The 23,957-nt window shown below is 42.1% G+C and overlaps 2 protein-coding genes across 3 annotated transcripts in view; one reads left to right on the forward strand and one right to left on the reverse strand.

Annotated features, from left to right (window-relative positions):
- Positions 1-7,924, reverse strand: part of BRD10 (bromodomain containing 10) — a 54,869-nt gene extending 46,945 nt beyond the window's left edge. The window contains exons 1-2 of the mRNA XM_071579922.1: positions 7,100-7,924; positions 3,989-4,189 (exon numbers count right to left, since the gene is read on the reverse strand). Coding sequence (XP_071436023.1) covers positions 3,989-4,189; positions 7,100-7,653 — 755 coding nt within the window. The 5' untranslated portion in view covers positions 7,654-7,924. The remainder of the gene's footprint in view (positions 1-3,988; positions 4,190-7,099) is intronic.
- A 6,120-nt stretch (positions 7,925-14,044) lies between these two features.
- The window catches only part of LOC139684648 (uncharacterized), a 29,781-nt gene continuing 19,868 nt past the window's right edge, over positions 14,045-23,957 (forward strand). For both annotated transcript variants that reach the window (XM_071580785.1, XM_071580786.1), the window contains exon 1: positions 14,045-14,120. The gene's annotated coding sequence lies outside the window, so the exon portion shown is untranslated. The remainder of the gene's footprint in view (positions 14,121-23,957) is intronic.

Genomic DNA, 23,957 nt, shown 5'->3' on the forward strand with positions numbered 1-23,957 from the left:
TTTTTATAAAATATATATTTCCTTCCCCAATCCCTTTTGTCAGGATTAAGCACTTCCATCAAATTATCCATAACAAAATCTCTAAAACAAATTCCGGGCAAATTTTGCTGGCACCCACCTTGTACCTCCCTTCCTCAGCACATAAGTGTACAGGCCCAATTGCTGAATGTGTTAATTACACACACAAGAGCCCATTTCCCTCCCATCCTTAACTGTGTTGATTTGCAATGGTGGTCAAAAAGAAAACAAGTATCAGGATGCACGAAGAATATTATGGAAAATAACACTAGAAATAAAATGTCATTACATTAATAAATGGTTTGCCCTCACTGAAAACCTGTATTGAGTTCTGGTCCCCCTATCTTAAAAAGGGATAGAGCAGAAATAATGTGTATTCAGAGAAGGAGGTTATCAGTAATCAGAGGCCTATAAAAACTTTGGAATCACGAAACACTAACAAGAGGAAACATGACAGCAATATATAAACCTAACAGGACATACTGGGAACTTCTATTTACTTTTATTTGCAAATTCATCATGAAATTTAATGGCAACAAGTGTTAGAAGAAGAAACACTTCCATTTCAGACAACAAATGACACTTAGCTGACCACCTAATTTACTAAAATACAGGATATGTTAATTCAGTTTCAAAGGGGAAAACTGGACAACTCCATGAATCACAAGAATATTAAAGCTTACCAGCAATAGAAGGGATTTTGTTTTAATGCTGCAATAGTAAACTAACATTTTTTGCCAGAAGGCATGACCAGATTCCAAAAGACAAGATTAGGATACAGCTGTACTTGCAGGAAAATTTTTTCAGAGCTCATCCTAAGCTCCTCGTATCTTTTTTTCTGAAACTTCTATCACTGGCAGAAACAATGACCCCCCCAACACTAATGTGACCTGTTATTGGAATGTCCACGTCGTGATTTCCAGACATATTTTTTCATATACAAGTACCAAATAAATGCCATGTATCCATTCAAAGCATCAATGCCTTCAAATTCATCAAAAGAATACTGATAAATTAGAATCTTTATTTTGACAAGGAAGAGCATGCATTTGAAGCATTAATTATTGATTAGCTACCTCAACAATGTAAAAAATGTGACAAATCCAGCTTAGTCCACATTGTAGTATCAGCACAGGAGAAATATGCCATGTATGTGCAAAGTAACACAAAATACAGTAAGAGTCCATTGGACACTTTATCTGATGGAATTAAATCTCCAGTGAGTCGTTACCCTAATCTAACGAGGAATCTTTAATACCACATACATGCATTTTGTTATTTATGTATCTATCAAATGCAGAACAACAGATTCATGTACAATACAGAGGCACACGGGGCAGTTTTCTTAACTCTAGTCTCCCAATGCAGCATTAATTTGGCGATGTAAAGGATGGGATATAAAAACAAAATCCCACTTTGCAGCACAAAATCCCATTTGCCCTTCTATGGGAATAAACCAGTAAATTCAGCAATACTTCTTGCATAGGTAAAATGAGAACTTTTTTTTATTCTGACTAATGTTCTATTTCAATGTGATAAAATTCCCTTGATATAAGATATAAAAAGAAATGAAAACAACACATAAAAATAACTAATTTACAAGTAAGGCACAGGGAGAAATTATACAAAGTAAAAAGTGGTCTCAAACATCAATTTCAAAGCACTCTTAAATTCCAGTCACTCCTTTCTCCTAAATGTAAAACACACCTCTTAATAACTTGCTGCCTCCAAGAAGTATGAGCTCTACTAATACAGTATGGAAGTAAGATTAAATATGAGTAGATTGTGAGATGGAAAATATGTACAAACAATAACATTTCAGTATTCTTTGATAAAAACACAAGCACTGGGTAATCTAAAATATAATCTTTGCAAGCAGAATCAACTTATCATCAATTCATAATTTAAATCAAGGTAGAATTTTCTAAATAAATACAATACCTTTATTGTATTTATGTTTACGTTTAGATAAACTGACTTGTAATTCCTCAGCACTCTAAACCAAGACAGTTACTGGCTAGAAGGTACATGGCCTGATGGATGACCAGAAAAGGGGCCCCTTTTTTTTATATTCCTGATAAGTCACTTGAAAGTTGGATAAGCAGCAGATGCTGCCTATCCAAACACGACTGATTTGTCAGCAATGAGCTCTCCAATTAAAATACCCAAACCTGCAATCTTGCATATAGTTTTGAAAATACTTGTTCTGTGCCAACCTCAATGTATCAGACTTCTAAAGAAAAAGCAGAACAATCTTTTTCTCTTCTTAACAGCACGATCTATACTTTAGCAGTAAGCCAAAATAAGTTTAGAAAGTTGACATATATTTCTGAATAAAAAGTTTCCCATCTTAGTGTTGAAAGTATGTGCATTTACATACATACAATGCTTTGAAAATTTATATACATTGTATCATGTGATCTTCACTGGTAATACATTACTAATTTTATAAGCCTTCCAATTTCCAAGACTTTTTCATAAAATGCTACTGAAAGGTACTTTTGGAACATTTTTGGTGAGATGGGAAACAACTGGTATAGAGAGATCCAAATTACTTTGAAAACATGGTGGGATCCATTACGAAATAGAACTTAAGAAGATATCTGAAGTATGATTATTTGAGTAGGTCAATACAGTGAAAGAAACATTCAACCAGCCACCTACTGACAGATTTTTATCACTTCTTAGTAAGTGGTACAGTACAAAATTCTAAGGTGTAAAGAGGCAAGCTAGTTGTGATCTTTTTCTGTTACCGCAGAACATTCTGAAGAATCAGCCACTGTGGAGTATCCTTTGCCCAGGATCTGGGACTTTTAATTATATGCAGATACACAGATTTAACTGTTAATTACTACAGTTTTGCAGGAATGTGCTTAAAACATGTGTATGAAAGCAAAACTTTCACTTTGTCTGGTAAACAGACTCTATGGATGAACAAAAGTCCAGTCAAAATGTCCTTTTTCATAACAGTTTAGCAAATTCTGAGTTCTAGAACACAGAGTTGATCAAAAATAGAGACTTTTACCAAAGAGACAGAATAACCCTAGTGATCTTTGTTTTTCTTTTTTTTGCAATGTGTGATTAGAAGATTAGTAGATTAGAAGAAAGATTCAGTTGTTTCTAGGGGAAAAGTACTCTCAGCCAAATAGCTTCAAGTCTGTTGAAAACAAAGATTACCTACCAAATTAAGAGTGAACTGGTTAGGGGGAAAAAGTCTCCAAAGCTGTCAACTTTGAAAAAAGCTAGAAACATTTTGCTTCCTAAATCAAGCATGTTCTAATCATCATGGTCCACCTTCAGACAGTCACTCAAGTTACTGTTAAAGTATACAAGCTTATAAACTTCATTTTTTGTCAAGTGAAACACAGAAACATTAAATACTGCCTGGAATTATATACCTCTCAAATTTATGAAGACCACAAAATCCCACAGAGTTAATTACACACACATTCTAAAATTGTTACCTATCTGACTAGCTGAAATGCCACATCTGTGAGGTAAGAGCAGTGGCACTGGCAGAGATAATCTGCTTCTGAACTATCAGTGAGGGAAGCAGTGACAAGATCACGGAATTAGATTGCAGTTAAGCGTTCTGGCAGTTTTTAGTTTAATTGTTCCATGAAAAACAGTCCAAGGACACGTATAACCTGTGAATGAGGCAACAGCAAATTGCATTGATGATTTTAGTTACTATTAAAACTTTCATAATCCTAAAATAACAACAGCTATAACTTAATGTAATACCTTCGTCATTGTATCATGAATTATATGACTTCAGCAATTTTTCAGGAAGGTGGCACTTACTTTCTTGCTTTGTGGATGTATTGCATTGAAGTCATGAACTTCAATACCCAAGACCATAATACCCAGGACATTTATTTACCTAAAGAAGCCATAAGGAGTGAGCCCCTGTAGAGAACTAAGATAATGTTGTTATTTAAAACTAAAACAAAACAGTTTTTTCTATTACCTCTTTTCCTCTTTTGCTCTCAGCTGCTCCTCTTGTCTCAGAACCTGAACCATCACAGACTCAAACATGCCTGTTGATAAGCCTACTAAATTGCGAGGTGTGGAACGTCGTCTTGTGGAAATGCAGGCGGTTCCGTTCTCATCTTCCTGCCCACAGCATCCTCGAGATGTGACAGCTAATGATGTTTTCTCTCTTAAATGCCTAGAAGAAAAAAGCAAGCCAATTCACAGTTATGGTTGTCCTTAACAATAGCACTCCACTGTCTACCCTATCAACCATGGATCAAGAATATTCACTCAGACAAAAGCAGTTATTTTTTCATCTGCCATTTTTATTACTTTAAAAGTTTCTTTATGAAATTTTAAACTTCAACCCAACATGCTAATATGACCTATGTTTTCACATCAATTAAACATAGTGGATATTTATCTCAGGTAACTAAATATTATTTGGAAATTGAATTCTCTATATTCACCTGTAAATAGCTGAAAAGAAAAACTTCCACAAGACCTGAGATAAGTAACTATCATTTTTAGCAGATACCTAAAAATACTGGGGAAGGGAAAAAAACAGGGAAAAAAAAGGTGTATTTGTTGGTATCAGCTGGGGAAGTGTGGGTTAAACACCAGTTTAGTTCTGGTCTAAACTACAAAAGGTGAAAGGCAAAACACGACAAATTTGGCTGCAAAGCTTCATTTCATCTTATATTGTTTCAAAACACTCCATTAAACATTAGAGTGGACAGATGGGAAAAATTCAATCTCAATTCCAATGCAACCTCATTCTAAGATAATTTTCTGTGGCTTGTATCTGAGAATTAAACAACCAACACTGACTGATGCCTTTCACTCACTTGAAGAGGATCATGGAACTAAACACTGCTCTGTAATGATGCAAGAATGACTATTCCAAGTCATAGTTCTTCAATTTCATTTTACTAATAAAACTAGTTCTGGTAAACACCTAAAACAAATTTGCTGGATCAAATATTATAAAATAACTTTGAGACTCCTAGATTCCATACTTACATATATAGTTCTTGGAAAGCTTTATTAAGCTAGTGCACACAGACATATTGAGTATTTAAAAATGTCTGAAGCGTTAATACAAGAGAAGTCACTATACACTAAGACATGATTATTTTCAGACAGTTTAGTATTTCCTACTATTTATTTGAAAAAGACTGCATTTTTGAAAGAATGGCAAGAGAATTCATTTTTTCTTAGTAAATACAGAAATTGCTATTTGATGACACAGTGCATAAACTGCCTTTGCTTCCTTATGGAATTTCTAACAAAAAGGCATTGAGCAGTTCAGAAAGGATATTGAGGTGCTGGAGCGAGTCCAGAGAAGAGCAACAAGGCTGGTGAAGGGACTGGAGCACAAGCCCTGTGGGGAGAGGCTGAGGGAGCTGGGGTTGTTTAGTCTGGAGAAGAGGAGGCCTCATCACTGTCTAGAACTACCTGAAGGGAAGTTCTAGCCAGGTGGGGGTTGGTCTCTTCTCCCAGGCACTCAGCAATAGGACAAGGGGGCACGGGCTTAAGCTCTGCCAGGGGAAATTGAAGTTGGATATCAGAAAAAAATTCTTTCCAGAGAGAGTAATCAGGCATTGGAATGGGTTGCCCAGAGAGGTGGTGGATTCACCATCCCTGGAGATTTTTAAACGCAGATTGGACGTGGCGCTGAGTGCCATGATCTAGTAAATGGACTGGAGTTGGACCAAGGGTTGGACTTGATGATCTTGGAGGTCTTTTCCAACCCAAACGATGCTATGATTCTAGGATTCTCAGGTTCTACCAAATGCAACCAATAGCCATTTGGATCAAGCATGAGCCTTCAACAAGATGTCCTTCAATTCAATACAGGAGAGATGCTACAGCCACACAATGTACATAAATGAACATTGCACAGATCTTTCAAGGTGCATTTGGTGATTTATTTGCCAGCAGTAACTACTAAGCCAGGAATTCTGAAGTCTGGGGTTTTTTACTCAAGCAAACTCGCAACACTCATGCCCCAATAGGTTCCGCTCCTTCCCTTCTACTCCAGAATGGTCCCAAAACTGCTGTTACACAGAAACAATTTCAAATACACTGCTGCTACAGCAGAATGAATATAGTCACTCTGGTTTCAGCCGAGTTCTGCACGATGCTTCTCAACTGCTCCTAGTACACAAGTAAGGTTCTTCTCACCACCTGGCAGCTCATGCTCTGTGTCACTAGCAAGACTAAAGGTGATGGACATGCACAGCTTCACAAATTTCCCAATACTGTTCCTTCTTCACCTTAATCCTTAGCCAAAAAACCCTGTGTTTTACATGCAAAATACTATATCATTCAGCAGGCTGGTGGGCCTTTTATTTTAAGAAGCCATTATGCATTTCTGATAATGATTAAGCTATGCCTGTGAAAAACTCATGAGAAAGCATTTACTTCAGTTGTGATTTAAACTGGACCTTCTATAGCTCAACAGTTTTCCATGTTTCAGCTCTTTTGGCTGATACACAAGTTCCCGTCAAGGCCTTGTATTTAAATTTCTCACAATTACCATTTTGCCATTAAAGATTATAGTATACCAAGCACTGTCTCTCATTTTATGATCTTTAAAAAATATGCCATTTCAAAGCACATAACTTTGGCTTAAGATTTTACTCCTACTTAAAAAACAGGGGAAAAAATCACAGAATGTAAATATAACAATTTCAAAGAGCCAGATTTTCATACAGAGTTTACCAGTTTCATGACAGAGTAAAATAAAGGAGCATTTGACAGCTTGTGTAAACAAGTGTGCCTCCGTGTTCACAATAGGTTTCTTTTCGAAGGAAAATCTTAGCCAAGAAATGCTGTGCTCTATTTGGCATTTTGGTTTGGAATTATTTTTGAATATTCAGGTTTGGAATTTCCAGAGTTTTGAATTAAGATTTGAATAGTTCACAGTAGGAAGCGTTCCTCACCGTGAAAGTATTGAGAGTTCCAGTGTTCCGTTGTGGGGCTTTGTTTGTTTTGATGTTTCGTCACTTCTAATGGAGCTTTTTACATGAAGAAACACACTCTCCTGTTACTTTATGTAAACAACATATGGCAGTGCCCCTACAGAGTTTTCTACACCTACCGGGACAGCAGCGCCAACTTTTGTTCCAGCATCATCTCCAGCTTCTGGGCCTGTTTGGAGAGCCAATGATCCACCCCGTGCAGCCGGTAACAACTCTCCAGCATGAGCCGGAAGTCACACACGAAATCTGCTATCCCTCTGTACTGCCCACTGGAAAATTTCTCTTCCATCTTCAACAGCCACATTCCACCTGGCAGCTGCACGTACGACTGGCCGGTCTTACGGCCCGAGGGGGAGCAGCCGGCGCCTTCTTCCCTGAAGGATGCCTGATCCTCGAGGGGCTCCAGAAACGGCGCCGTCAGAGGCCGGTACTTTTCCAGAAGGAATTCGCGCAGGATGCGGTATCCCTGCTGCAGCTCGGGGTTCAGGCTCTGCTGCCAGGCGGTCTTCCCTCCCGCACCCTCTGCCTCCCTGTCGGGCTCCTCCATCCCGCACTGGAGGGCCGCGGGCCGACCCGCAGGGAGGTCTCCGCCGGGGTCCCTGTCCCCCGCGCCGGGCCGGCTCCTCGGCACCGCTCGGGGACCGCGGCGCTGCCCCTCCCGCGGCCGCCGCATCCGCACGGGCTCCCCTGCGGGAACACACCCCGCGCTGACCCGGCCCGGCCCGGCCCTGCCCCTGCCCAGCACCGGGGGGCGGGACGCGGCCGCCGCAAGGGAAGCACCGCCCGGGCCTGCCCGCGGCCCCGCCCGCCCAGGGGCCGCGCCCTCAGCTTCTGGGCCCGCCCCTTCCTGCCACTCCTCCCGGCGCCGGCCCCGCACGGGCGCGTGCCGGAGTCCTTCCTGCCACTCCCTCCCCCCCTGTCGGGGCTGCACGGGCGCGCCCCGGTGTCCTTCCCTCCTCCCTCCCTCCCTGCTGGGGCCACTCGGGCGCGTCCCGGTGTCCTTCCCTCCTCCCTCCCCCCTGCTTGGGCCACTCGGGCACGTCCCGGTGTCCTTCCCTCCTCCCTCCCCCCCTGCTGGGGCCACACGGGCGCGTCCCGGTGTCCTTCCCTCCCTCCCTGCTGGGGCCACACGGGCGCGTCCCGGTGTCCTTCCCTCCTCCCTCCCCCCCTGCTGGGGCCACACGGGCGCGTCCCGGTGTCCTTCCCTCCCTCCCTGCTGGGGCCACACGGGCGCGTCCCGGTGTCCTTCCCTCCTCCCTCCTCCCTCCCACCCTGCTGGGGCCACACGGGCGCGTCCCGGTGTCCTTCCCTCCCTCCCTGCTGGGGCCACACGGGCGCGTCCCGGTGTCCTTCCCTCCTCCCTCCTCCCTCCCCCCCTGCCGGGGCCGCGCGAGCGCGTCCCGCTGTGCGCGCGCCCTCCCGCCGGGCCGGGCCCTCCCCGCGCTCGCGGCGGCGCGAGGGGTGGGGCGGGGCGCGCGCGCGCCGGGCTGGGGAGGTCGGGCGGACGCGGCGCCGCTCACCCCGCGCGCCTGCGCACTGCCTGCTGCAGGGTCCAGCTCCGCGCAGGACGTGGCGTCATCGATGGGTGCCGCGCCCGGAGCCGGGGGTGGGGACCCGCTCACGTCCGCACTGTGCGAGGCCTGCGAGCTGGCTTCAAAGGACACCCAGATAGCGCATTTGGTACCGAGTGTCAGAGGTTTTCCGGCACTGACATTCATCCGTCGAAGCGGGCAGCACCTCACAAGAGAGGCAGCAACTCACGAAAGAGGCACGACCTCACAAAGGCGCTCAGTTCTACACTCAGTCCTTCCTGAGTCGTCTTAGGACGTTGGTGTTCGTGAGAGGAGGCTGGTACCCACGGCGCTGACCTGTCCTCGGCGTGCACTTGCAGGCCTTCCAGGTTTAACCCTCAGGCGCCTTCAGTCCCCGCTCACCCCTACACGACATCCCAAGGGACGTTACTCCCACACCAGGGAACTCCACGGTAGCGGTACAAAACACCTGAGGGATAGTTATTGCTGCAGTTCCAGCTTTATCCTCCCCACATCCATGTCTATGAAAACCTGAGAGCACCCTGCTGACTGAGAACTAATATAAGGAGGCAGGGTAAAAAGGAAGTTTTCATTGATTCTAGGGGCATTCTTGGCCATTCTCACAGAATCACACGATGAGTCAGGTTGGAAGGGACCACAGTGGATCATCTGGTCCAACCTTCCGGCTCAAGCAAGGTCATCCCATTGCACAAGATTGTGTCTATACAGTTCTGTGGTATCTCCAGTCATGAAGACACCATAACCTCTCTGAACAATCTCTTGCAGTGCTCAACCACCCACACAGTAACAAAGTTCTTCCTCGTGTTCACATGGAACATGATGTGCATCAGCTTTTGCCCATTGCCTCTTGTCATTTCCTGGCATGACTGAGAAGAGCCTGCCTCCATCCTCTTGGCACCCTCCCTTCAGATATTTATACAAGCATGCTGCAGAGTAATTTTCTACAGAGATCACTCCAGAGGCCTTGCTTATTGTCCTAGTTCAGCAGGAGGGACCAGCTAACCCTGTGTGGGGGTGATCAAAGCTGTGTATTCTACCCCCTCTATTCATTCCCCAAGGACAATGGGCAGCAGCTGCCCAGGAAGCCATTATCACTTCACACCCAGCCTGAGGGGGCGGAGCTGCTAATGGACCATCAACAGCTCAACACCCCCTGGCTCCCAGAGTCAATCACCCATTGTGTGAGTCCCCGCCCAGGGGGAGGGACTGAGTGCTCCCTGAGGGTACATAAGTGGTGGGTAAGAAGACCTCGGGTACTTCTCGTCGGATCCAGAGCAGCAGCAGGACCTCGACAGCAGGAGATCACCGCTCTCGCCCAGACCACAGCCCTCGCCTGCACCAACAGGTTTTTTCTTTTCCTTTTGCTCTGGACTTGGGGAGCCACAGGGGTCTCAGCACAAGGGCAAACAAACCCCCTTGGGTTTGTGCCCCAGGACACTGGGTTATACTGCTGGGGTATTGTGAGTTGAAAGCAATTTCCCTTGTGTGTCAGTGTTGTTATAATAATATTATTATTAAATTTTAGCTCTGACTTATAATCTCTCTCATGGTGAGTTCATTTTCCCTTGCTGGTTCACCTTCAAACCAGCACACTTATAATGGAATTCTCTTGATGGGAATAAATCACACTTTGCAGCATAAAGAAATGAAGAACCACTCAGCTGTTGTTACTGCACTTTCTCATTCTGAGGGCACTCTAAGGACATTTAAACTCATCTAAGGTCTGAGCCAACTGTCATGTATCATAGAATCATAGAATCAATTGGGTTGGAAAAGACCTCTGAGATCATCAAGTCCAACCCTTGGTCCAACTCCAGTCCATTTACCAGATCATGGCACTCAGCACCACGTCCAATCTGCGTTTAAAAATCTCCAGGGATGGTGAATCCACCACCTCTCTGGGCAGCCCATTCCAATACCCGATTACTCTCTCTGGAAAGAATTTTTTTCTGATCTCCAACTTCAATTTCCCCTGGACCTCTCTTTGGGGTGTGGTGGGTAATCGATGCAGAACGAGCCTTCCTGGGCTCTGAGGGGCTAGGGCTGATGCGCAGAGAGCTGATTAATCACGCAGAACTGAGCCCCTCAGAGGTGCATCATTCACCAATATTTGGTGGTTAATCATCCACTCTCATATAAGTAATCTTAAGGTATCACTATAAATTACATTTGAAATGATGCTTTCAGTATCAGAGTCCAAGTGCCTTTCTTGTACTGGGACCATAAGGACTAGCATGTCCTGGTGCAAACCAGGAAATTATTTGTTATGTTTTCTTTAATAACTTATCTCAGGAATAGTGTTTATCTTGTCCAAGTCCCACTCCAAGCTGAAGGTGAAAGGTTGTCATCAGAAGGACAGAACTGGAGAGATTCCTGCAACATGTATGGAGATAAAATGAACAAGCACACTTGGATATAATCGAAAGCAGCCATTCAAGTTACAGTGGGACTTTCTAGTATAATGTAAATAGAAGTAATTAAGCTGACAACTCTTTTAGAAATTTTCTGGTGTTTGGATGCTTGGCCTGCAACACTCATTTTCTGGTAGTAGTGGATCAATTAGATGGGAAAATTAGTCCAAACAGGTCTCTTAGGTCTCTTTCAACAGGACATGCATGCAGTGGCATCCCTTTGGCCTTCAGTCCTTGGTCTAACAACATGAAAGGCATGAGTCTTCACAGGTCTTGAGATCAGGCCTGCACTAGATTATCAAAGATCATCTCTCCAGTAATCTTCAAAATAGAGCATTTCTTCCTTCAGGACTGAATATCTTCCTGTATTCCAGCCCCACTGAAATGGGCATTGCCTGCAACCTCACCACTGAGGGACCTGCTGACAGCCAGGCACTGTAAGAAGAAACCTGTTAGCTCTGGGAAATGGCAGAACAAAAGAAGGCTTGCTAAGACTCTAGACAGTCTTTCTTACTATTTCAGTTACACTAAAGACATAATGTCAGAGGAGAGAGAGAATTAGAAGTCTAATTCTTCTGGCATGGATACCATGGTACTGCTTCTCTTAGAGAGCACTCTGCACTGCCTCCGTTGTATCTCTCTGCTCCCTGACACTCACATTATGCTTATCTGCTTGTGATTGCCCAAAATGTGATGTGTGCTCCAAGAGGCTTTTTTGTCCCTGCAATACAGTTTCACAAAGACTAGAAATGGGAATAGTAAAACTGACTTGACTTGTGTCAGCTAAATGGTTAGCATCTCTCCAGCTAAAAGCTTCAGATACAGGTGCCCATTATGATTTCTTTGAGATGACTGCCTTCTTAACGAAGCAAAAGAATTTAAGATCTCTGAAATATGTAGCTTTTTCATGAGAAGAGAATGTATAATGAAGTATCAAGGTAGTATCTGTTTTCCACCCTTTTTTTCTGTTCCAGAAAGTTAGAATTTTAGATTGGTGCTCATCATTTGCAAGTGCCCTGTGAGACAGATCTGAGATAACATGGAGGGTTATACTCTATGCTGCATATCAAAATAAGTAAAACCACTTGCTTTCAACGTATGTTCAACTTTCAACTCCACAGTTTTCTGTAGGAATCTAAACATTTAGCAGAGACAGAGCTGAAAGGATTGTCTTGCAAGCCTTGGAAAAAGACTCCTCAAACTGAATTCCTGAGGCCCAAGGAGGTACAACAGAGACTGTGTTTGTCAATGCCTAACTGTGTTTTATAGCCCTAGAAATAGCTTTCTAGCGATGTTGTAAGATTGTGTGAAAGCTCCTTTAGCCAGTCCCATGCTGTCAAGAAAGACTAATTGTCCTTGTGTCTTTGTAGCAGAGAATTCGCTTGGTCACCTTGTTAGCATAACCCTGCCTTTTGATTTACATGTCTTGCCTTCAGGGTTTTTATATTGCTAGATGCATGTTTAATAAATGAATTCAGTTTGTGCCCCCATGACTGAGTTCATTCTATTCTTGACAGCTACAGTGTTCTTTTTTTGGTTTTTTTTTTGTTCTGTTGTTTGTTTGTTTGGGGGTTTTTTAAGGCTTGTTTGCCTGGAGACTCATTGTCCCAGTACAGTGGCCAGGACCAGTTTACCACTATGTGGGTGTAACCCAAACTGCATTCTACAACCTCTATGTCATTTCTCATAAACTATTAACAATGGATCATTTGCAGAAGCTGCCCAGGGCACACCTGGTACCTCAGGCTGCAGGCTGGGTGTTAAAGTAACCCTGCAAAGCATGGGAATGTTTCTGTCTTCACATCAGTGACTCAGCTGTGATAACTCCTCTCCAGGGAGGCAGCAGCACCTTAACACCCAGCCTGAGGGGTCATGTCTGCTAATGGGCTGTTAGGGACTGGCATAATGGGCAGCTGCAATGACCTAAACAATCAAAGATTCCAAAAGTATGTTATGAACTCACAAAGTTATGTTGCATGAAGTCTTATATTCATAAAAAACAGAGCTTAACATCTCTTAGTCTTATAATTCCAGTGTTACTTGTCGTAAATATGCATTCTTGTATTTAAAAGAACATATCCTAACCAATCCAATGCTATATAACTATAACCATTCTCTGGTTTAATTCACTTCAGAACTCCTAAAAAGAGCTGTTTGAAAATGCTTAATACCAACAGATGGAAATACATCAAATACTATAAGGTGTTATGAATTTTGAATCCGAAGGATCAAATTAAAAGCTTAATCAGTCACTCAAATGTTCTGGTAACTGATCTTGATTCAGTCAGAGGAAACTGGTTGTTCTTATCCATCGCTGACTCCAACCTGTGGAGACAAAAATAGAAACTTTTCTCCAAATTATTAAAAGCTTAGAACACTCTGTAACCATTTAAGAAAAGCCAAAAATTAACAAAGAAATCAGTTCAACAGATCTCTTCAAGGCTTCTCTGTTGCTCTCTGAATTGCTGGAGAAAGATGCTGCATTTCGTCTGTGCACGATGTATTGTAAAGCTGTGACACAGGGCATCGGGTGCCTGTGTTCCGTTGTCTCAAAGGCAAGCTGGGCTGATGTTTGTCAAAGCGAGGTCACTCAAGCTGCTTTCTGATTAACTGACAGGCTCGCAGACTGGAACCACAACAACCAGAGTCCTTTGCGAGACTACATTACCCAGGGGCCTGTGCAAGGAGCTGATGTCGTATGCAAAGCTCCGCCTGTCCACGGTGACGTCTCCGAGGGACCCGCCTCCCTCCCCATCGGAGGGTGGGCTGGCCCCTCCCATCTCAGAGTGGCAGCACCATTTCGAAATTTCACAGCAAAAATTCTCTCAGCATCGAAAAGCTGGAATACGGGGCTTTTTGTTTTTGCATGCACAGTTCTCCTCCCAGTTCTGTTTCGTGCCGTGTTTCTTTCTTGCGCCGAGTCTGGAGCCCCTCGCAGGGCGGCGGGGACGGCGGGGGGTGCAGCGATCCCCGAACGCGGCGGGAGCTGGACCCGCGCGGCGGCGGCGGCCAAGGCTGGGGGGGTGGAGGCGACGGGAGCAAGAAGAGGCGGCGGTGGCGGGACGTGGGGTGGGGGGTGGGGTGCAGTGCCCTCGCAGCCGGAGCCACGGCGGGAGCGTGGGGAGAGGCAAGGCGTCCGCCAGAGCCTGTGCGCGACCTCCAGAGGTGTCCCCCAGGTTGGCCCGCAGCGAAGGGGGGGGGACGGGGGGGCGGTGGCGGGAGCCGATCGCGGCCAGTGCGGAAAACCGCGGCAGTCCCTTCGGTTCTAATGTCCCGCAACACATCCCTTGCAAGTTTCTTCCTATTTCTGGGTTTATACCTGAGGCTTCAGATACAGGTGCCCATTAAGATTTCTTTGAGATGACTGCCTTCTTAATGAAAGGAAAAGAATTTAAGATCTCTGGAATATGTAGCTTTTTCATGAGAAGAGAATGTATAATGAAGTATCAAGGTAGTATCTGTTTTCCACCCTTTTTTTCTGTTCCAGAAAGTTAGAATTTTAGATTGGTGCTCATCATTTGCAAGTGCCCTGTGAGACAGATCTGAGATAACATGGAGGGTTAAAGTTTACGCTCTGAAATTAAATTTCAGTGAAGAACAGGGCCACATATGAAAGAACTAGATAATATCCTTTATTGGAAGCTCTGACTGGTATCACCAAAATATTTAAAATATTTTTTCGAAGTATGCAATCAAAGTAAGTTTTAAAAGGAAATTAAAAAAATATTAATTATGGTGAAAATATTGTATCAACCTACAACAACTTTTATGTGTTATTTTATTTTCTGTAATGGAAAAAGTACATTGCATTCAACTAGTCCTATAATACACTATGTATTTTCTAAGTATTGCCACATGAGTGCACTGTTGAATAAAAACCATATACGATTCCTGCCTTAAATTAGAGTCAATATTCCATTTCGATGTAATCAGGGTAGGACTCCTGGAGTATAAAGCAAATACTTTTGAAAACCTGTATATTCAGTTATAGTTCTGGCCAGGTGGGGATTGGTCTCTTCTCCCAGACACTCAGCAATAGGACAAGGGGGCACAGGCTTAAGCTCTGCCAGGGGAAATTTAAGTTGGAGATCAGAAAAAAATTCTTTCCAGAGAGAGTAATCAGGCATTGGAATGGCCTGCCCAGAGAGGTGGTGGATTCCCCATCCCTGGAGGTTTTTAAACTCAGATTGAACGTGGTACTGAGTGTCATGATCTGGTAAAGGGACTGGAGTTGTACCAAGGGTTGGACTTGATGATCTCAAAGGTCTTTTCCAACCCAATCAATTCTATGATTCTATGATTCTAATATTCAGTTTTAATAATAGGAGGTATGACTTGCATAGCAGAAAAAAATATTGTTCAGAACATACAGAGCTGATAAATATTCTAATTTTGCTCCATACATCTCTTTTTGCTATATAATTTTTGTAAAATTTAATTAAAGAGATTTACATACATTGTAAGCACAAAAAACAGTTGCAAGTATGGATCTCCTCAACGACAGGATGTTACACTGAGCCCCTCTGCCTTTATGTTATCACAAAGATGGCAAGAAATTTTGTGATTATAGTGTTATCCACAATATCTTAGGTGGTTACAGAAAAGTGCAGATGGCAAGTGGATAAAAGTGCACCATGAGGAAGGAATGGGAGGTATGCTTGGGAAAGAATAGTGAAATGAAAGTCTTTCATATAAAGTTCACAAAGGACAAGATGATCTTGTAAAGGAATAGAGATAACTATCACATGAAATATCCTCCAGCTCTGATGGAATTCTTGAGTGAGGGAGCGCTATCAGGTCATAGAGGTCATAATCAGGAATCTAAAGCTAAAACAGTATTTCAGACTGACCATGAAAGCATCCACAATTTCTCCATACACCCAATGACAATGAAAATAGTCTCTTCCTCAAACTTGATTTGAGCATTATTGTTAAGGTTTTATCTTATGCCCTAACCTGAAACTTTGACTTTGTATTTGCTTTCAATTTGTAGCTAGTGGCTACAAATATTAAATAGAGCAAGATGAATTGCTAGGAAAAACCTATCAGTTTTAACTCTCCGAATCACTTGAACCCATTGTCTGTATCTAACAACAGATTATGTATGTATTTTTAGAGATTTACATATAATTCTCAGAAAATGTGTGAAATAATTTATTGTAAAGTTCTTAAATCCAAAGGCCCTCTAGCTCAAGTTGTCGTCTATCCTATCGAGAAGGACACTGTAGCATTTTTGTAAGAGCAGATGGCACTGTACCCTCAAAGAATCATTTAGGCTGGCAGAATTATAGTATTCATACTAGAACACTGGAAGGTTGTGTCCCAACAGGTCATGAGTTGCCTGTTTCAGGGTGTGGGATGAAGAAAGATGGATGATCTCTGCAACAACAGCATAGAACCCATGTTTAGGAAGAGGAGTAAAATTGCCTGTCTTTTTTTGTGAAGGCCTGGACTTCCTGTACCTTGAAATCACATTCCCTGTTTCAGGATTAGTAAAGGAGATCCAAAAGTACCTTCTAACTTCAGCTTTAGGTTAAGCTTCACAAATCAGAAACAAAATCATTTTTTATATAATACCCATCCACTCAGTGTATCATTTTCTTCTCCTAGCAGTGTTAGAAATATTGCCTGAGTAGCTTAGTTTCCTTAATTCTGCTTCTTTCAGTTTATATATTAAACCCAGAGGTCCAAAGTACAGTTTTGTGCTCCTGATGACCACCACAGTGGCATACAGGACAGCCCACATTAAAGGTCCTTGGAGCTCCTCTGTGAGACGACAAAATTAGCACTGCCACCAGAATAATTTCAATTGTATGCCCAATAACTACATGTTCCTTTTGCTTATATAAGCTAATGGCAAATAAAATGAGCACCAAACTCTAGAGAACACTATCAGAGTTCTTTCCATTTGCAGCTCTGCCACCTGAAGCTTCCTTTTTATCAGATGCACAAAAGTTCTTGGGCAACCAGGTCTCTGGAGTGTGAAGAAAATAATCAAGTTTTGAAATGTTTCAGATGAGTTATTCTGCTGATCTTTTTCGTCCTCTCACATGTCCCACCACCATGACTTAGATCTTTCTCCCTTTCAGGGATACAGTGGCACTTTTTATTGCTAATGCTCTCCTCATTGCCAATCATATATACAATCTGTCAGAAAAAAATGAAACCGTCCTTGAGTTATGCATTGTAGACTCATTCTCCCTTTTTTTGAGTTCTTACAGCTGTAACCTGTTTTGCACTCAAACTTCTGCTGCAAATAGTGCTGAAAAACTACAGATCTCTTTAAAATAAGTCATTCTTGGCACCTTAAAGCAGAAGTAAAATTTTACAATGTGTTGCAATGCATCAAAAATCCATTGTCTTAGAAAGAGAGTATAATTATTATATAATAATATTTTTTAAATTAATGACATGACTCAAAGTTCTGTTATGATGTCTTTTTAGAATTAGGGAAAGCATAAAGCAATTAAACACTTTCAAATGGGTTTTTATTCCTTTATTCCCGAATGCCTTTGAAGTCCACTGCATGACTTAGTTACTTCTGATTAGACTACTCAACTGCATTCCTAGGTTTCCTGTGAAGAGCAGTGTGGTGGATCTTGCCATCTTTATTCTAAACAATGGAATGGTCTGGAATGGTGAATTCTTCCCCATTTCTTCATAGTATAACTCACCTTATACCAGGTACTTTTTCTCCATACCACTGCACTAAAATTCATTTTTGTCACCTAGACAAGCAGAACAGATACAGCTGTAATGTTTGTTCCTGGACAGTAAAACTAATCTCAGCTGGGTCACTGTTTACTGGTGTTGCACTGATAGGAAGTTATTGTGCTACAATATCTTCATATTCTTAAACCTTCCCTCATTCCCTCCACTACTTTCCCATAACAGTGAACCAAGTGTCACAGCCCAGTGCTCTGGTTGGTTCAGTTACATACATGATCACTGGTGGCACAGAAGAAAAAAATAACATAAACCGTGAATGCTAAAAGGTGGCAGATAATAGTGTCATGTTGAGGTGGTGATGAATGTGTGAAACTGAACTTTGAAAGTCTGAAACACGAGCATGATACCTGCTGTCTGCAATTGGTACAGGCTGACTGGCAATACTTATGCAAAGTAAAAGGCACATTTTCTGAACCCTCCAATTAATAAAGAGACAAAACTACCAGTTGGGAGGCAGATCATGCATTATAATTCTGCACATAGACTGCATGGATTTAGAAAGTCAAGAGTTTGGGGACCTAGGACTTCAACAAGAAGAGTCTCTGAGTAGAAGTGGTCTCATAAAGTGAAAAGTGGCCCTGAAAGAGGAAGTTGAAATCCTGTTTGGAGGAATGATCCTAAAAATTGAGGAGATCTTGGAGATCAGAGGTTGTATGGAGATGAATGCTGTGGGATGGCCAGGGACCTTGACCAGTAATGCTTGAGACCAGAGACTGCAGGAGGCAGCACAACAGGAATCAACACAATTTTCTGCCCAACCATACCAGACCACCAGTAGGGACCTTCCTGCCTATGCCAGACAACCAGAGGAGGAGACAAGTTGAGACCTAGAAATGTGATGTCAGTGAACGATTGTGCCAGGTAATCAAGCAGGGTAAAATGTCTAGTCTCTTTGGTTCTGCAATAAACTCAAGAGTTCAGATCCCTTGTGGGTTGCCATTTACTGTCTTGCACTTGACAGGGGAACAGCTAGTACCTACAGGCTGATAACTAGGTCCTTAGCCAAACTGAAGGGATGACTGTAGAGATGAGGCTGCAGTTTTTCATTCAGCGATGTATGTCAGCCTGTCTGGTGTTCAGCTGCTGGTGTTCACAAAACGGGGAAGAATGTGTATTTATTTTCAACTAAGCTTCCTCCTTCCACACCATTACCAAACTTGGTCAAAATTATGCAGCAAGTTAAAAACTTGTTGGAGAGGACAGACAGACAGTACAACTGCATAAGCCTGAGTCCCTTAGAAAACTGGAAGCAGGAACTTAGTCATCTCCAACACTTTACATGTAAGGTGTGTAATTGTAATGTAATTGCTCTGTGTAATTGTGCAACACAGGAAAGGAAATCACAAAATTGCTTCATATAGACGTAACATGTGAAAAGTTATGCAATTGTACTTTAATATGTCTAATTGAATAGCTGAAACATGTTTTTCATTGTTGTGATATTATAGAAATGAGTTATTTCCCTTTCCCATTGCTGAAGAAGGGAGACAAAATACAAGGGTGTAATTTTAATAGCAAAGAGACATTTTGAGAAAAGCTAGCTGTGGAGAATAAAAGAGCACAAAGAATCAATGTTTAGATGACTGAAATATTTATTCCATTCACTTCCCATTCAGTTCCTTTGTGATCATTAACTGTAAAGACTGGGTTGCTAAAGTATCTGAGTAAAAATACAATATGCAAGGACTAAAACTGCAGTCACCCCTATATGAATGTCTGCTTCTGACAGGGGAAAAGAGAACTCCTCCAAATATGTTCACATTATCAGCAATTCTACAGTATGTGTTGTATGTCACTGTTCCAGGTGGGTGGTGTCAAATGAAAGAAGCTGTGGCAGTGCTTAGTCATCTTATGTATAGACACACCTTGCACATAAAGCACACCTCAAAACACCTGTACAGTACAGTACAGTACCAGTCTATTATGAGAAGTAGTGGAAAGACTGGGAAATATTTGAAAATTATAAATTAAAAGGATTATCTGTACAAATACTGATTCTTGTTCTGGAGTGTTGTCACAAAAGTTGCAGGAATTTATCAGTAAAATTTGGTTAAAATGTAACAGCTTTCAGTCTTATCCAACCATGTTTGTTCTGCATATCTGTTTTGATTCTACATGGAGAGAGGAAATACAGTTATTTCTAAAGTGGACATTTAGAAGAGTTAGACTAAGTAAATGAATCCACATAAAAATAATATTTCTTTAACACTGCTTTCTCAGAATCACAGTATAGTTGAGACTGAAGCAGACCTCTGCATGTCTCTTGCCTACGTGCCTCCATGCTCAAAGTAGGGACAACTAAAACTGTTTGCTCAAAGCCTTGTTCATTTGAGTTTTCAATATTTTCAAGGATGGAGGGTCCACTAAAATTTTGTGTGTAATAAAGACATAATAGTGTAATGTAATAATACTGTAGTCCAAGAAGATTTCCAGACAACCTTCATATTTTTCTCTATTTGCAGTTGAAGTACATGGCTTATTAGCACCACAGGGTGTTAGAAACATAGAATCACAGAATATCTGAAGTGGAAGGGATCCACAAGGATTATTGAGTCCATCTTCTGACCCTGCACAGGACCATCCCCAAAAGTCACACCATGTGCCTGAGAGCATTGTCCAAATGCTTATTGAACTCCGTCAAGCTTGGTGCTGTGGCCACTTCTGTGGGGAGCCTGTTTCTGTGCACAATCACCCTATAAGTGAAGAACCTTTTCCTAATATCCAACCTAAACCTCACCTGGCACAGCTTCATATGATTCCCTATCACTAGTCCTATCACTGGCCACAAAGAGAGCAGAGATCAGTGCCTGCCTCTCCACTTCCCCTCACAAGGAAGTCGTAACTGCAATGAGGTCTCCCCCTCAGCCTCCTCGTCTCCAGGCTGAACAACCAAATGATCTCAGCTGCTCCTTGTATGGCTTCTACGTATTACTGTGCAGTGGACCCCTTTTACTGAACCCCATCTGTGGTCCTATGTGTCCTGTAGCAAATAAAAGAAGGACATCTTTTGTGATCTCCAGTTTAAGAGGCATCATCTTTCTCTTATTCCTGGAAACACCTAAAGTAATGCAACCCATAATGAGTAAAAAGCATCTACAGTAATATTCAATGTAAAAACTCTCAGCTTTGAGAAATGTTAAAAAGTAGTAAAATGGCATTGAAGCAGAAGTAGTTTTCATTTACACAGCATCATTTTTCATTTTCGTATGTTTTTAAGAACAAGTTTTAAAAAATCGTAGATTTTGCATGATTTTGCATCAGTGTAATGCCTATACTGATTTTCAGCAGTATGGGCATTGCAATGTCATTAGTCTTCTGTTGTGTACAGAAACACGTGGAGATTTAAATGAAAGCCTACTGTTTTGAGTAGAAGTCTTCATTTTACAGTAGAACAGAATTATTTAATGACATTTTGGAAGTTCTGGGAGCAATAGATAGGCTATGGTAGACTCTATTTAGTCCTATGTATGTCTTTGGCATGCCCTGTTAACAGGATGCAAAGCAAGATAAAGTTGGAAGTTAAAAGATTCATGATAAAATGTTCTTAGAATATTAAAAAACCCAACAGTTTCCAAGAAACAAAACGCCTTGATAGGTTACCATGTCAGTTTGTGTCAAAAATAAAATATATTACTGCTAAATATATTCAGCTTGGTATCTTCATGTCTTTGGGAGAGAAAGACTGCAATGTGAACTGAAACAAGAACTTCTTATAAAATGTTAATATATATTCTGGCACAATGAAAATACAATCAGTATTTCCTACGAGTAAGTCAGTGGATTCTAGAATAGAAGTCCTGTATTCAAAGGTAGAGCAAGATTTTTTCATCTGACATCTCCTAAATCTGAAAATTCTACCTTTCAACATCTGTTTCAATGTGTTCAATCACTTTCACTGAAAATACTTAGGACAGGCTTTCTTCACAGTATTACTATTTGTGATCAAACCTTTCCCCAGTGTAAATCTGACTATACACTGAAGTCAGAATTAAAAATAAGTTTTTATATCTGGTATTTTTTCTGGTGCAGTCCATTGACTATGTTTCAGTTTTGTTCCAGCTTGAGATACTCTGAGCTAGGTCTCCTGCATATTATTTGCAAATTAACTGGATGATAAAGTGTAGTTTATGATATTTACTGCACACTCAATATTATTCATGCAGTAGCATGGGGTACTAGGAAACTTTTCCTTCTTCTCTTTTGTGCAGATACTAACCTTTCACAGATGGATATCTAAAACAAAAAACAAACCAGTTTCAAGCATTTGTTTTCCTTGTTACTTTCCATGGCAATATTGATACCAAAACTAATTTTTTAGTAATTTTACTGATGTTTTTCTGTGTATCAGTGTTTTCTAGAGGCTGTTGCATTTCAAGAGAATTTAATATGACAAATTAATTAGAAGAGAATTTTGAAGACATGTCCAGTGATGGACTGAACCCAATGTGACTGTGAGGATGCAGTTACAGGAAGGGAAGGGAAAGGGGAGACATAAGTGCCAAGGAGCAGTGTGGGGAGGGCAGTGTTGGAGAGAGGCAGAGAATGGAAGATGCTTCCCAGTGGTCAGCCTACAAGAGAAGTTTACAGGGCTCCCCAGATGAATATCCTCCCCTATTTCCCTCTCAAATGGGACAGGTGGTCCCACCTACTAACTTGGTAACTTGGTATTTTTCATCAGGATCTGAACACAATTCCCTTGGTTGTTCCAGCTTTTGATACTGTTATTTCTAATGGGAGCAATAAACTGTAAAGTTTAAAGTCATCTGTAAAGGTTAAAATAGAAGATCAGCTGCAATGTGGGTGCAACCTCAGTATTCTATGGCTTAATCTATGCAGATGGTATCAATTGCAATTAGTTTAAGATAGTTTCTTTTTTTGTGGCTGCTGATGGCATATTTAGCTCTTCTAGAGCAGGGGTGGTGTAGTGCATTATGATGTTCATACAGTTCCTCATAAAACAAGAAATTGCTCTGTGCTGTGGCTGTAGGGACAACAAATTTAAATCTGGAATTTTACCTCATGGCCCAGGTATGTATGCAGCCTACAAACACAGCTCATGTGATCTTTAGTCTATACCTTAAAACCTAGATGCATCTCTTCCCTCCCAAAAAATGCAGCTGCAACAGCATCGTTTGATCTTGAACCAGCAGAGCCTCTGAAGAACTGTATTAAAACAAAGGAAAATGCTTTTACTGCATCACACATTTTTCATTGTGTTTGTCCTCTTCATGGTTTAATTCAGCAGGTAGCTAAACAACACACAGCTACACACTCACTTCCACCACTGCCCCTCCCTAGCCCCCAGGATGGGGGAAGGAACTAGAGGGGAAAATAGTAAAGTTCATGGGCTGAAATAAAGACAGTTTAATAGGACAATCTGCCACCACTGATGCTGCTCGTACAGCCATGACTCTGCTCCAGCTGCAATGGGACCACGTGACACCATCGAGACTGCATTGCCGCCTCGGTGGTGCAGAGGCGAAAGAGTGATTTGGGGTGACACTTTCTCTGTTACTGTTCGATCATTGTTTTATTCTGTTTTGTTATCTAATTTTAGTAATTTTAAAATTAATTTTCATACTTGTATTTAGGGGGAGGAGTTTCTATTCCATTGGAGGTTTCACCTCCTGGCAGACATTGTCAATAAAACCAAGGCACACCACTTTGCTGCCTTGGATTCCTATTGGTACTGAAGTTCCAGCGTGTTCAGCGCAGCAACTGTCTGTGTGCCTTCTGTTGAGCCATGATAGCCTATTGTTAGTCTCTGTTCTCCATTAGATCTTCACACTGGCTGTATGGGACCATTAAAGGGTGAGTGGGTCCTCTCCTGCTAATCACTCCCTGGGTCTAGTTAATGAATTGGCTTGTGGGTTGGAATCACAGAGTCTTGGCTGATGCAATACTGCTGCTGGTGTACCCTTGTGGTAGCAGTTGGCAGCTGCTACTCTTTAACCTTCACCAACCCCATAACAGAAGGGTCCTCTGAGAGACTAGGCAAGGCAGACAGCCATTTAATAAAACCATGGGATGATCCATGGTGTCTACCCACTACATCCTCTCTCTTGAGCAGAAAAATGATTACTCCTGGTAACTGAGATGCTCGTCTGTACAGGTGAGGAGTAATATCTGTCTCTTTGAGTTCTCAGACCACTTCCCCCACAGACAAGATGAGGGAGAGAGACTTTATGTTACCAGAGTTGGCCAGCCAATTCATCTGCCCTTTGTCTTTCTTCATCTCTTCAGGCTCTGTTGAACCGCAGCCTTATGGGTTGCATGCACCTGAC

The sequence above is a fragment of the Pithys albifrons genome, chromosome Z (genome assembly GCF_047495875.1).
Source record: "Pithys albifrons albifrons isolate INPA30051 chromosome Z, PitAlb_v1, whole genome shotgun sequence".
In the NCBI taxonomy this organism is placed as follows: Eukaryota; Metazoa; Chordata; class Aves; order Passeriformes; family Thamnophilidae; genus Pithys; species Pithys albifrons.